General features: G+C 39.5%; 1 protein-coding gene across 9 annotated transcripts in view; it reads left to right on the top strand.

Annotated features, from left to right (window-relative positions):
- The window catches only part of CFLAR (CASP8 and FADD like apoptosis regulator), a 50,471-nt gene that overhangs the window by 10,284 nt on the left and 25,860 nt on the right, over positions 1 to 14,327 (top strand). For 6 of the 9 annotated variants that reach the window (XM_040228814.1, XM_040228813.1, XM_040228812.1 and 3 more), the window contains 4 exons: positions 8,519 to 9,126; positions 11,227 to 11,332; positions 12,881 to 13,016; positions 14,009 to 14,094. In XM_040228814.1, coding sequence (XP_040084748.1) covers positions 8,765 to 9,126; positions 11,227 to 11,332; positions 12,881 to 13,016; positions 14,009 to 14,094 — 690 coding nt within the window. In that variant the 5' untranslated portion in view covers positions 8,519 to 8,764. Of the gene's footprint in view, positions 1 to 8,518; positions 9,127 to 11,226; positions 11,333 to 12,880; positions 13,017 to 14,008; positions 14,095 to 14,140; positions 14,157 to 14,327 lie in introns of those variants that run through there. The other 3 variants (XM_040228819.1, XM_040228820.1, XM_040228818.1) reach the window with 3 other exon arrangements.

Here is a 14,327-nt window from a genome sequence, read left to right as displayed (position 1 = left end):
TGCTATGAGAGAGTTTCTATATGGCATGCTCTGGTTGTTTTCATGCAGAACTTGTTAACTGAACTGGTAAGGGCTAAATGCAGTAGAGAGAGAGAGAAACTCCTTTTTTTAGTTCAAGAACGTATAGGGTTTCCTTTTGGCTAATTATTGTCTTCTAATTTTATTGCACTGTGGTCAGAGAATGTGGTCAGAGGTGTATTTATTTTACTGTCTGTATATCTATTGCTGAGCTTATGTAGTAAAATATTACAAATTTAGTCACTTCCCCTCTGTATTTTTATTTAGTGACATTCTGTTAATCCCAGAACAGAAACCACTTTTCTCTGTTAATTATTCATTATTACTATATGTTTTAATATTTTTAATACACATATCCCTAAACAATATATGGTATTGTTACTAACATTTAGGGTCTTAATGTAAGTTGAGAGTGCTCAGCATGTGTGCGTGCTCAGCCGCTCAGTTGTGTCCAGCTCTTTTGCGACCTCATGGACTGTAGCCTACCAGGCTCCTCTGTTCATGGGATTTCCGAGGCAAGAATACTGGTGTGGGTTGCCATTTCCTTCTCCAGGGGATCTTCCCGACCCAGGGACTGAACCTGCATTTCTTGTGGCTCCTGCATTGACAGGTGGATTTTTTACCACTGCGCCAGCTGGGAAGCCCCAAGTTGTTACTAACATTAAAGATCTTCAGTTCAGTTCAGTTCAGTCACTCAGTTGTGTCCGATTCTTTGCTACCCCATGAACCGCAGCATGCCAGGCCTCCCTGTCCATCACCAACTACCGGAGTTTACCCAAACTTATGTCCATTGAGTCGGTGATGCCATCTAACCGTCTCATCCTCTGTCGTCCCCTTCTCCTGTCTTCAATCTTTCCCAACATCAGGGTCTTTTCAAATGAGTCAGCTCTTTGCATCAGGTGGCCAAAATTTTGGAGTTTCAGTTTCAACATCAATTCTTCCAATGAACACCCAGAACTGATTTCCTTTAGGATGGACTGGTTGGATCTCCTTGTAGTCCAAGGGACGCTCAAGAGTCTTCTCCAACACCACAGTTCAGAAGCATCAATTCTTCTGCACTCAGCTTTCTTCACAGTCCAACTCTCACATCCATACATGACTACTGGAAAAACCATAGCCTTGACTAGATGGACCTTTGTTGGCAAAGTAATGTCTCTGCTTTTTAATATGCTCCCTAGGTTGGTCATAACTTCCCTTCCAAGGAGTAAGTGTCTCTTAATTTCATGGCTGCAATCACCATCTGCAGTGATTTTGGAGCCTCCCAAAATAAAGTCAGCCAGTTTCCACCGTTTCCCCATCTATTTGTCATGAAATGATGGGACCCAATGCCATGATCTTAGTTTTCTGAATGTTGAGCTTTAAGGCAACTTTTTCACTCTCCTCTTTCACTTTCATCAAGAGGCTCTTTAGTTCTTCACTTTCTGCCATAAGGGTGGTGTCATCTGCATATCTGAGGTTATTGATATTTCTCCCAGCAGTCTTGATTCCAGCTTGTGTTTCTTCCAGCCCAGAGTTTCTCATGATGTACTCTGCATAGAAGTTAAATAAGCAGGGTGACAATATACAGCCTTGACACACTCCTTTTCCTATTTGGAACCAGTCTGTTGTTCCATGTCAGTTCTAACTGTTGCTTCCTGACCTGCATACAGGTTTCTCAAGAGGCATGTCAGGTGGTCTGGTATTCCCATCTCTTTCAGAATTTTCCACAGTTTCTTGTGATCCACACAGTCAAAGGCTTTGGCATAGTCAATAAAGCAGAAATGGATGTTTTTCTGGAACTCTCTTGCTTTTTCCGTGATCCAGCGGATGTTGGCAATTTGATCTCTGGTTCCTCTGCTTTTTCTAAAACCAGCTTGAACATCTGGAAGTTCATGGTTCACGTATTGCTGAAGCCTGGCTTGGAGAATTTTGAGCATTACTTTACTAGCGTGTGAGATGAGTGCAATTGTGCGGTAGTTTGAGCATTCTTTGGTTTTGCCTTTCTTTGGGATTGAAATGAAAACTGACCTTTTCCAAATGAAAGTGACCTGGAGCCACTGATCAGTTTTCCAAATTTGCTGACATATTGAGTGCAGCACTTTCACAGCATCAACTTTCAGGATTTGAAAGAGCTCAACTGGAATTCCATCACCTCCACTAGCTTTGTTCATAGTGATGCTTCCTAAGGCCCACTTGACTTCACATTCCAGGATGTCTGGCTGTAGGTGAGTGATCACATGATATGCATGCTTCAGCAGCTTTTTGCTTTAGAAGAAATATTTGTGTTTTTTTTTGTCTGTTTGTGAGATTCATTCATAGTTCCTCATTTTGCATGGCCTTATTGTATTTCACAAAGGACTGGGACATTTTATTCAGTCTCTTTTAATAGACTTGTAGGTGGTTACCATTATTGTGCGCTAAGATTTACTGATGCTTGGAACATTATGTACATGTCTTGGTATTCTAAGAATTTTAAAAGTATATTCATTTAGGAATAAAATTTTCATGTCATAGAATAACATATGCTTTCATCTTTACCAGGTATTGCCAACTTGTTCTTTAAAGTGGCCAAATCAATTTATAATTTCTCTAACAGTGTGTACAGTTTCTAATTTCTCTATATTTTCTCTGACATGTAGTAACAGATTTGACCAATGTGAAATAATATCTCACTGTAGTTAAATTTGCATTTCTCTGAATACTATTTTGCCTTCAATATCTTTTCATATGGTTTGTGGCTGTTTGGGGTTTCTTCTTCCGGGAATTGCCTATTGCTTATTTTCTTCTTGGGTTACTTGTCATATGCTTATTGATTTGCAGAAATGCTTTCCATTACATAATTCTTAAAAAATTACTTTTGTATTTGTAGGTTATCATACTGTTCTTGGAGAATCTTTTCTAGACATTTTATGTCCAGGACTTTAGTACTTGTGGGATTGGCTTGTAAATGGTATGAGCAAAGGATCCCAGTTTATCCTCTTTGTATGTATGGAAAACTAGTTGTCTCAGCACCCTTTCTGGACATTAATGTTCTTTCCCTCTTGATTTACAGGACCACCTTAGTTGTCAGTGTGTGGATTTATTTCTGAGTTCTCATCTATGTATTGGTTGTTCTATTAGCTATACCTGTGTCATATTGCTATACATTTATAATAAATCTTGATATCTTGTAAGACAGCTTCATTCAACTGGTTGTTCTTAAAGTTTGTACTGGCTATTCTTGGCCCTTCTTCTCTATATAAGCTTAAAAATCAGCTTGCCACGGTCCATGGCAAAATTTTTTCGGTGTTTGATTGGACTTAAATTTATATAAATTCATTTGGGAATTGATATCCTGATGATATTGAATCTTCTGTCCATGATTATCGTATATTTCTTCAGTTATCTTTGTCTTAACTGAAGTCTTCCTTAAAGTTTTATAATTTCTTCTTTAGTGTCTTGTGTATCTTTTGAAAGGTTTTTTTCTGTATACCGTATAACTTTTGCTGCTTTTGTAGATAGTATCTTTTTTAAAAAAATTTACATTTTCCTCCTATTTTTTGCTAATGGATAGAGATATAATTTCATTTATTAATCCTATATCTCCAAGCCTTAACCCCTTATGCATTCTAGCATTTTGTCTGTTGGTATACTTGGGTTTCCTATGTAGAAAGTCTTATTGCCTGTGAAGATTGATAGTTGGTTCTTTGGTTCCTATGCTTATGCTCTAATTAAAGTTTTTTCTAAAAAAAAAAATAAATAAAATAAAGTTTTTTCTTATTTTAGTGCTAAGCTCTGTTCTCTAGTACAGTGTTGAATAGAAGGGTGGTCATGCTTGTCTTCAGCCTCATTTTTAAGGGAATGTTGCTAACATGTCACCACTAAGTATAATATTTTCTGCTGACTTTTCTTTTTCTCATATTAATAATTACTATTAAACTATTTATAAATTGTTGCCTCATAAGTCCCTTGCTTTAGATCCATAGATCATTGATTTTAGAGAACTCACATCTTTATTATATTCAATCTCCCTACTCACAAGGAAGGTAAAAGTGTCCATTTATCTAGGTCTTTATTAATGTCTTTCCAATAATGTTTTATAGTTTTTTTTCTGTTAATGTTTTGCGTATCTTTGTTAGACTCATTCCTACATGTTCTCTGTTTTTATACTGTTGTATATGGCACATCTTAAACAGCTTATCACTGGTTTTTAGCTGTTTTTTTCCTTTTGTATTCCTACCAGTTTGCTTTCTTACATGTTCAACTGTATATTTGAGCACACATTTTTAATGTTTTCTTTAGCATTTCGGTATGTATTATAGTCATTTTTTCCAGATTATCTAGTGCACAGTTTCTCAGTTTTGGAACTGTTTTACTTAGAGCTGAATAATTCTTTGTTGTGGGGAATATACATTGTGTAATATTTAGCAGCATCCCTAGCCTCTGTCTTGTAGATGCCAATAGCCCCACCTGGTTATGATGACCAAAAATGTCTCAGATTGACCAAAAATTGCAAATGTCCCTGAAGAGCAAAACTGCCCCTGATTAAGAACCATTGAGTTGGCCTGTCAAATTTCAAAAATTGCCCTTATCTTCTTGAACCTTTGAAGATACTTTTTTTTGTTGTTATTTTTTAAATTAATTAATTTATTTTAATTGGAGGCTAATTACTTTACAGTATTGTGGTGGTTTTTGCCATATATTGACATGAATCAACCATGGGTGTACATGTGGCCCCCATCCTGAACCCCCCTCCCTCCTCCCTTCCCATCCCATCCCTCTGGGTTGTCCCAATGCACCAGCTTTGAGTGCCCTGTTTCATGCATCGAACTTGGACTGGTCATCTGTTTCACATATGATAATATACATGTTTCAATGCTATGCTCTCAAATCATCCCACCTTCGCCTTCTCCCACAGTCCAAAAGACTGTTCTATACATCTGTGTCTCTTGCTGTCTCACATACAGGGTTATCGTTACCATCTTTCTAAATTCCATATATATGTGTTAGTATACTGTATTAGTATTTTTCTTTCTGACTTACTTCACTCTGTATAATAGGCTCCAGTCTCATCCACCTCATTAGAACTGATTCAAATGTGTTCGGTTAATAGCTGAGTAATACTCCTTTGTGTATATGTACCACAACTTTCTTATCCATTCATCTGCCGATGGACATCTAGGTTGCTTCCATGTCCTGCCTATTGTAAACAGTATCTCTTTCAATTCTGGTTTCCTCATTGTGTATGCCCAGCAGTGGGATTGCTGGGTCCCATGACAGTTCTCTTTCCAGTTTTTTAAGGAATCTCCACACTGTTCTCCATAGTGGCTGTACTAGTTTGCATTCCCACCAACAGTGTAAGAGGGTTCCCTTTTCTCCACACCCTCTCCAGCATTTATTGTTTGTAGACTTTCTGATAGCAGCCATTCTGACTGGCGTGAGATGGTACCTCATTGTGCTTTTGATTTGCATTTCTCTGATAATGAGTGATGTTGAACAGAAGATACTTATTTTTAAACTCTTTCAGATACAGGATCCTAGTATGTGAGTTTCACTTTGTCTGCTGTCATGGTGCTTTTTTTGTTTATGCAGGTGATTTTTAATCATGGACTCACCTTCAGCAGAATGTATGTCTCATATCCTCTGGGTTAGGAAGGTGACCTTATGGGGGTGGCTTGGGCTTTGCCTCTCAAGACCTTACTGAACTTCCTTAGTCTGAAAGTAGTTTTTAATGTTAATTTCTTGGTTTGGGATTAAAAGGAACTGTAACAAAGTAGTGAGTATTTGGACTGTAGCCCCACTTCTCCCTTTCATGCTCCCTTCTTTCAAGTGCCAATCACTGCTAGCCTCAGTTCACTGTCCCCAGCACCACCCCAACACATAAGCACTCGTATTTTGCTGCATCTGGTTGGCCTGAGTCAGCACAGGATCTGTAGTTTTCCTTTTGATATTTTGTTTGACTATGCCAGATGCTACCACTGAGTAATTTGGATTTTGCTGACAAACTATACTTCCATTAGTACAGAGGGAAGACAGCACTCCAATTCTCTTGCTGAGTGTACGTGACTGGCAGAAGGCAGCCTTGGGTGTAATGGCTAGAGGAAATGAACTGAGCCGATAATATTTTAAGAAGCAATTATCTAATTTTGTTAACTCTTGATGGTATTATTATATCATTGATGGTTATGAATTATAAAAATTACTGTTTTAAAAAAGGGGGAATTGGACATTTCATTTCTAATAGCTCTGTTTGGTTCTTTTTCAGTATGTCTAGTGAATGTACATAACATCTCATTGCTTTTTTTTAAAAATAATTTTATTTACTTTTGGCTGTGCTGACTTTTCTCTAGTGGCAGCATGAGGGAGCTACCCTCTAGTTGCTTTAGTTGCTTCCCATTCTAGCTTGCTCTCTAGTTGCTTCCCATTCTAGCGTGCTCTCTAGTTGCTTCCCATTCTAGTTTGCTCTCTAGTTGCTTCTCGTTACAGTGGCTTCTCTTGTGGTGGAGCACAGGCTCTAGGGCTCACAGGCTTCAGTAGTTGCAGGGCATGGGCTCAGTAGATCCGACTCCCAGGATCTAGAGCACAGGCTCCATGGTTGTGGTGCATGGGCTTAGTTGCTCCACAGCATGTGGAATCTTCCTATCAGGGATCAAGCCTGTGCCTTGGATCCTTTACCACTGAGCCACCAGGAAAGCCCCTTATTTCTTCTTGTGTTTACTTATTTTATACTTTCTAGTCTGTATAAATATTTTATAGATTAATTTATAATAATAGCAACTGCAGAATTATGACTTTTAATGAATAGAAAAAGAACTTGCTTCCTTTTTTTGGAAACTAGTAGGTAGGTTTAAAGTCTTGTTAGCCTGTGAGTAGAGTACAGATTTAGCCTCTGCAAAACACATAAAATTAGCATTAAGCTTTCAGATTAGAAAAATGAAGTAGTCTGAGTACCAGTTTTTCTACTTTGAGTAAACAATCATTTTAAATTTCATTTCTCCAGTTATTCAGAATGGCTGTGTTTAAGTGAGGCTTGGATGAATGAACATGGGATTGGCATAGACACATTAATACTTATTAACAAGCCTACATTAACTAAAGTGTCTATTTTATTAAAAACTAACCCTTTTAGACTCTTGAGAGGAAGGCTAGTGTGAATGGTATGCATGAATGGCTTATTTTAAAATAAGATATTAAAAAAATTTTTTAAATGAAATTTTAAATAAACATAATTTTGTTAATTTCAGACACTATAAGTACTCATTAATATTTCCATTGGTGGGGAACTCCAGAACTCTAGGGAAATTGTGCTTCCTCTAAGAATCTTTCAATTTTTCTTATTTTTGACAGCAAGGGCTATTTAACATCCCATATATCCCTTTTTGCTTTGATTGCCAGGAAGCTCGGGACACATTCAGAGTCTGCTGAAATCTGTTTAGGCCTTTCTGGCCTGCATATTTGCATTGTATTCTTTATCCCTCCACCTCATTTTGACTTTCTAATCTAATTATTTTCCTCCTTGTTCTCATATAATTTTTTTTCTATTTATGTGTTTGTTGTAAGATGCCTCATCTTTTGTAACCCAATAGTGTATATCAATAAATAAAATAGAATCGGTGTTCCTTTCAGTAAATCCTGCTAGTTTAATACATGTGTACACAAATATGCAGCAATAGTTATCAACCTACAGTTAGGTTGTTTTCCAATTATTTTTTGCTATGATTAGCTTTTAATCTGAAATGTTCTCTGCTAGAAACCGACAGGGTATTGTACCAGAATGTAAAAGCTTATTTAAAATAAAATATAGCTATGAAACTTTAAACAGTGATCCCCATTTATAACTTAAATTTTGAAAGAAAATAGGTTGAGTTCCAATGGAAGAAGTTAAGAATACACCCATGGCATGAACACCCCACCATTCCCACCCAATTCCTGGATCTTTCTGCAGATCTGCTCAACCTCCTTTTTTCCACTGATGCAATCAGCAATGCTAGTGACAATTGCTGTCCAGCAATGTGTTGTGAGTATGGGCTTCTGACCCTCCCAAGGGGCTCAGGGTCCAAAGAGGTGATCAAAACTTGGCAAGGCTTATGTTCAGTTATGGTGACGGGTGCGGTGAGCATTCATGATGACACTGTGTAAAGTGCCTGCAACTTTGGGGGATGGCAGCTGGTGTGAATGAAGGGTTTCCAAGTAGGAGAACAACTGGAAAAAAAAGGGTGAGGTAGAGACAGAGACCGGTTTTCTCCCATCATTTTTGACACCTTGCAGAGTCCCCTTTGCTAAGATTTGTGTTTGTTCAAGCCTACTGGGAGTTCACCAAAAAGGGGTTAACCCCCATGACCTCAGTTTCTGTGGTCCAGAGAGCAGCCTAGTCATTGGGCTTTTCCTCTGCCCCTCACCATTCATCTGACACTTTGTCATTAATTCCTTAGTAGTGATTTTCCACTTACCACACTTTACACTCTGATAAATTGTGATAAAGCACATGGGATTTTTTTTTTTGAAATAATTTGTCTCTGGTTTCATTTCTTTTAAAATGTAGGTTATCTTCTTTGTCTGTCCTGATTTTGGGATCAGTTGCTTTGTCTCCGGAAAGGATCAGTTCTGTAGACTTAACAACATGAGTTTAATCTGCTAAATTAGACCAGCAAGAAAAGAAGAGCCTACACCTGGATTTTGAGGCATACGTTATTTTGGAAGGAGGATTAAAAAAAAAAAAAGTTCCCTGTTAACCATAGAACTCCTCCATTGGAAAGGATTTTGAAAGAAATGAAGAAAACCACCAGAAATGAAATCAGTAGCTTCATGGCCTTCTGTTGACTGGACTGGACTGTTCTTCCTGCCATTCCTTGGAATGACACTGTACAGGATGTCTGCTGAGGTCATCCATCAGGTAGAAGAAGCACTTGATGAAGATGAAAAGGATGCACTTCTTTTTTTGTGCCGAGATGTTGCTACAGATGTGGTTCCACTGAATGTCAGGGATCTTCTGGATGTTTTAAGAGAGAGAGGAAAGCTGTCTTCTCTGGGCTTGGCTGAGCTGCTCTACAGAGTGAGGCGGTTTGACTTGCTCAAGGGCGTCTTGAATATGGATACTCCGACAGTGGAGGCCCTCCTGCGCAGGCACCCACATCTGATTTCAGACTATAGGTAATTCATCAGCCCCTCCGAGGCTGCACCAGTAGGAGGGAGGGAGGGAAGAAGGTCTAGACTTCAGAACCATAGAAAGGAGGACATTAAGAAAAGCAGGTTCATCCCTTTACCTACCCACCAATTTTATTCCCCTGTTGATGTTCATTCTTCTGAAATGTTTGAATCCTTAGTACATGTTTGCTTAAAGTAACCGGGTAGAAGGTCAGAATGAAACTGGAAAGGACAGATGGTATGTGTTTGCCTGATGGGTAGAATGGTAGAGAGACAAATGACTAAGAGCTAGTACTGTTGCAGGCTTCTAATTATGGGATCTGCTGTGTTCTTTGCTAGCCTGTGATGTCAGAGCTGGGCAATTTCCTGTTCTGAGAAAAGAAAACAACAAGCCTGACAGTAATCTTCCTGACCTTTGTAGAGCTTAGTGATCCTTCCTGAATCCCCTCCGGTCTTTCCCCTGCCAAGGAAGTGAGTGAGTGAGCTAGCTTTCTCTGAGTTTCTGTGAGGTCCCTGGTCCAGGAGGCTCTGGGGAGCCCGGATTGAAGGTTTCTTCAATTAACCACATCTAGACTCCCTTAAATTCAGAGAGGAATGGCCACTGGACTTCCCTTTAGTTCAGACAGCCTTTGAACTGTTCCTTCCTCCTGGTCACAGAGCATTCTCTTGGAGGCTCAGAGGAGCACAGAAACCACAGGAAAGGCTGCATTTCTGTGGAAAGAAAGATAATTTGTAACCTTAAATTTGTGATTCTTTTTTCTCTGGACCACCCTGGTCTTTAGTTATATCATTAAGGTATATTTGGAGATGATATACATGATTAAAAACTGTATTAAAGAGAGTTGCAAGCAGTGTGGCCCTTGGAACGTGGATGAGACTTGAGATTAAAGGTCTGTTTGAAGCCTCAGAACCAATTACAAGCCACATAGGCTGAGCCAGCCACTGCCATCAGTTGGGCCTTCATTTTCCTACTTGTGAAACTAAGAATAATATCTGATTTCACAAGTGTGTTTGTAAGGATTGATTGTGATAATTTAGTTTGTGAACTATTTTTAAAAATTATTATATTTTAAATTATATAAAGAACTTTTTAAAACCAGGTAGCGCTTTACCAATATAAGGGTTAATTATTGTTGTTGCTGTTTTTCTTAATCATCTTCCATTTCTCCAACCATTATATGATGTCAGAAATCTTAAAACTTTTCAGGAAGCACTGACTGGGTTTTTGTGAAAAAGTCAGGGGACTCTCTCCGTCTTCTGTTTCCTTGCTGTAGTGAATGGAGGCAGTTTGGGGACCTCTGAGGAGAGAGGCCAGGGAGTGCTAGATTCATTTATTCATCTATTGAGTGGGCTTTATTGTGGGTTGACATATGCGAGGTGTTTGGTAAGCGCTAGAGCAAAATGAAGAATCTTCCATCCTCAAGAATCTGAGAGTCTAATTGGGAAAATGGGCTTCTAAGCAGTGATGCCAATGACCAGGCACTAATGACAATCATGAGATGTCCTTGGGAGCCCCAATAAAGCATGCTGGTACTCCAGCTGTAACAGAGGTGGCTATGTGAGGAGGGGCTTTCTACCCAGTCACAGTTCCCAGGATGTAGGTGCCTTTTACCCTTTGAGTTCTGGAGCGAGCCAGGACAGCTTAGGCGTTACTTTGCTTCACAATCTTGTGATTGAAAGTATTGTCCCTGTATTAGCAGCTTCAGCATCACCCGGGAATTTGTTAGACTGAGAGGATGAGATCATTTTGAATTCTATTTACATCTTTCATCTTAGTCATTTAGGTTCTTCATTTATTTCACTTATAACTTCTGCGAGAGCTAGGGGATTCTTTGGGGAAGTTTTTATTCTCTTGTTCTTTTCATAGCAGATGGAAAAAGAGGTACCATGTTCTACTGAACACTCAGAAGGGATAAGTTTCCTTTTTGAATTGCCTTAAGATCTCCTGGGGTGATCTATGCTTTCTGTTTTCTGGGGGACACATTCAAAATAGGGGCAAGAATTAGTATTTTAACCAATTTTTGGCCTAGAGGAGACCTATACTCTTAGTATATTCTCACTAGGACTTGTGTCTGAATTTACTAAAGAACCTTGTCTGGTTTTCAGGGTGCTGATGATGGAAATTGGTGAGGATTTGGATAAATCTGAGGTGTCCTCACTAATGTTCCTCATGAGAGATTATACGGGCCGAAGCAAGATAGCCAAGGATAAGGTGAGTTTGCTTGCTTTTTCTTAATTCATGTCCCTAAGAGTCTTATCAGAAGTTGGGAGTTGTTCTCTATAGTATGAAGAAAGGGACTCGGCACTTAAGCAACAAGGCCCAAATTGAGGGTGAAGGTGGGAAGGGAGCAGAGTATGAGGGTTTTTTCATAGTAACACTGATGGGAGGAAAATTGGTTCATGAATGGAGAGGCAATAGAGTGATGTTGGCTGGTGTGGCCCTGGGTGTTTCATCTTTGTGTTTTATCCTTTATTTATGTAACATCCTAGGTCTGGCTTATATACTCCAGCTTCTCTCCCTGGTTTGGCAAATCATTTGGGAGGGTTAGGAGTCCCATCTGCTCACACTGAGTGGAAACAGATGGGAAGTGCTGTGCACTGCCATCTTGCTCTCTGCTGTCTCCCTCTCCTCAGCCAGTTCAGGGTCCGTGTGGAGTCATCAGGCTGCGGGGGAGATGGGTAGGGGAAGGTCCTTGAGACTGATGAATCCAGAGAGTGGCAGAAGTATAGATTTGCAATTGAAAATGAGCTAGGGGTGAAATCTCAGGGATGCTGTGGTCACTGGAAAAGTATTTAGATCCCAGCTGGCCTGATAATTACTTCCAACCTGTGGACAGGCCAGGAAGAGCTCGGGTCTCTAGTATCAGGGACCTGCTTCTGAGGACTCTGGTAAATCATTGCTTAAGAATCTCCTCACGTTTCTTAATGATTGTTGTTTCATTTCTGAGATCTAGGAATATAGGGCAACTGTATGCCCCCATTATCAAATGCAAAATGGAAAGTAAAATAAAAAAAAAAACCTCACTTTTTGGCGTTCCCTAATCCACTTATTTCTCAATCATTTATTTAGATTTAATTATGATTATTAATTGAAAAATAAAGATAGCACATTAGTAACCAAATGTTAAACAGAAAGAAAATAAAACCAAAAGTGATGCCTATTTCTGAAATGTAGTTCTTTCACAATCCCTATGTTCCAGGCTGAACAAGTAGCAAAATACCCTAACCTTGTAATTTTACCACCTCATGTCTGTCCACTGTATCAGAATGAACTGGAGTTTCCAGCATTGATTAAAATATTTTAGGAACTTCAAGACTATATCATTTAGAATTTTTCTAGTAAAAACATTTCCCCAGCTACCTTCTCACTTCTCTTTTTCAGTAAATCCCTTAGAGTTTTTCAGTATGACACCAGCCTGGCTTTTGGGAAGAGAATTAACACAGGAGGATTTTATTTTCAGGCCTGCTTTCTTAATCCTTCATGCAAAAAAATGACTCATGCATCTATTCCCAACCTGGGTGCAGGTTGGTCCCCCCCAAAGACTTACCTCTTTCCTGGGTAAATTCCAGGAGTGTAATTTGCTCATGGCCTTGGAGAGACAATAAAACAAAGCACTCTGGTTTAGGATCCTTGAAGGTCACTCAGACGGCTCCTCTGGTCACATTTTCTCATTGTTATAAATTATGCAGCCTGAGGTTTGCATATGAGGCCTGATGGTCAGCCTTACTGACATTTGTTTCTTGTTAATGGTTCTCTTAGAGTTTCTTGGATCTTGTGGTTGAATTGGAGAAGCTAAATCTGGTTGCTCCAGATCAACTGAATTTATTAGAAGAATGCCTACAGAACATCAACAGGATAGACCTGAAGACAAAAATCCAGAAATACAGGCAGTCAGGTGAGCAGCATTTTGGCCCTCTCTGTGGCCTAAGGAAGTACCTATGTGTAGTGGGTTAGGTTGGTAGAGATTCACGTGTACAATGGGTGGATGGAACAGAACCCAAATGTCCATGGCCCTCACCAGCCTGACGCTAGCAATCAGAATCCTTTATATCCTCTATACCCCATATCTGCTAACTTCATCACCCAGCACCCCTGACCACAGAGTCTTGGCCCTCTGCAAAATGCCACCAAGCAGTTGTTAACATTCTGGTCTTCAAGAAGGAGTCGGCACCCCAACTTTCTGCACTGGCTGGTGGCACTGTGTGCACTCAGGGCTTCTGAGTCTATGCCAAGCCCTGCTGCCTTGCCTGACCACCATCCAAGCTCTGGAGACATCCTGTCCCTGGGGTCCTGTAACTGCCTTGCATATAACCTCCTTGTGGAAAGGGGCATCTTTTCTGCTGAACCCCTTCCATAAAGGGGACCAGTGCACACTGGCCTTCTCTCTCACGGCACCCCTTCCCGTGTCTCTTATTTATTTATTATTTTATTTTATTTTTAACTTGGAGGCTAATTACTTTACAATATTGTGGTGGGTTTTGCCATACATTCACATGAATCAGCCATAGGTGTATGTGGTCCTCATCCTGACCCTCCCTCTCACCTCCCTCCCCATCCCATCCCTCTGTTCCCATGTCTTTTAGACTCACACTCCGTATGGGCTCTGCTAGCAGTCTACTGAGGGCATGACTGATACTCAGTGATCTGCACACAGCCCTCCCCCATCCCCATGAATGATTCAAGATCAAGAATAAGAGTATCACTTTTAGTCTGTTCTTAATGACATTGGGAGAAGAGTCATCTGATCTGACATTTTGGGTTCAGTAAGTGGCTGGAAAGTTTTGGGTATTTTGAAAGATCATGACTGACTCTGAAATGAGCCATTGTTGAAGATTCATTTGATGATAACTTGTCAGTCTTAACTCAGTGCCTGTCTTCTGCTTGTAGCTCAAGGAGCGGAAACAAATTATGTAAATGCTCGTCAGGCATCTCTGCCAAACTTGAGTGTTAAAGATCCTTCATATAACCTAAGGGTGAGTCTGGGGCAAATGTGTGGAATCCTGGCATGAAACAATTTCAGAACTTTGATAAAAATGTACATATTATCCTCACATGTATTTCATTTAACATCTGAAAAAAATTGTGACATAAATATGCATTGTTTATAAAATATGTATAAATTCTTATCATTTCAAAGCTAATGTGTTTATTGAGATAACTTGGAAAATACAGAGAACTATATATAAAGGAAAGAAGATAAATCACC

The sequence above is a fragment of the Oryx dammah genome, unplaced genomic scaffold (genome assembly GCF_014754425.2).
Source record: "Oryx dammah isolate SB20612 unplaced genomic scaffold, SCBI_Odam_1.1 HiC_scaffold_27, whole genome shotgun sequence".
Taxonomy (NCBI): Eukaryota; Metazoa; Chordata; class Mammalia; order Artiodactyla; family Bovidae; genus Oryx; species Oryx dammah.
Note: the sequence above shows the minus strand (reverse complement) of the source record. Positions and strands in the feature narration are given on the sequence as shown.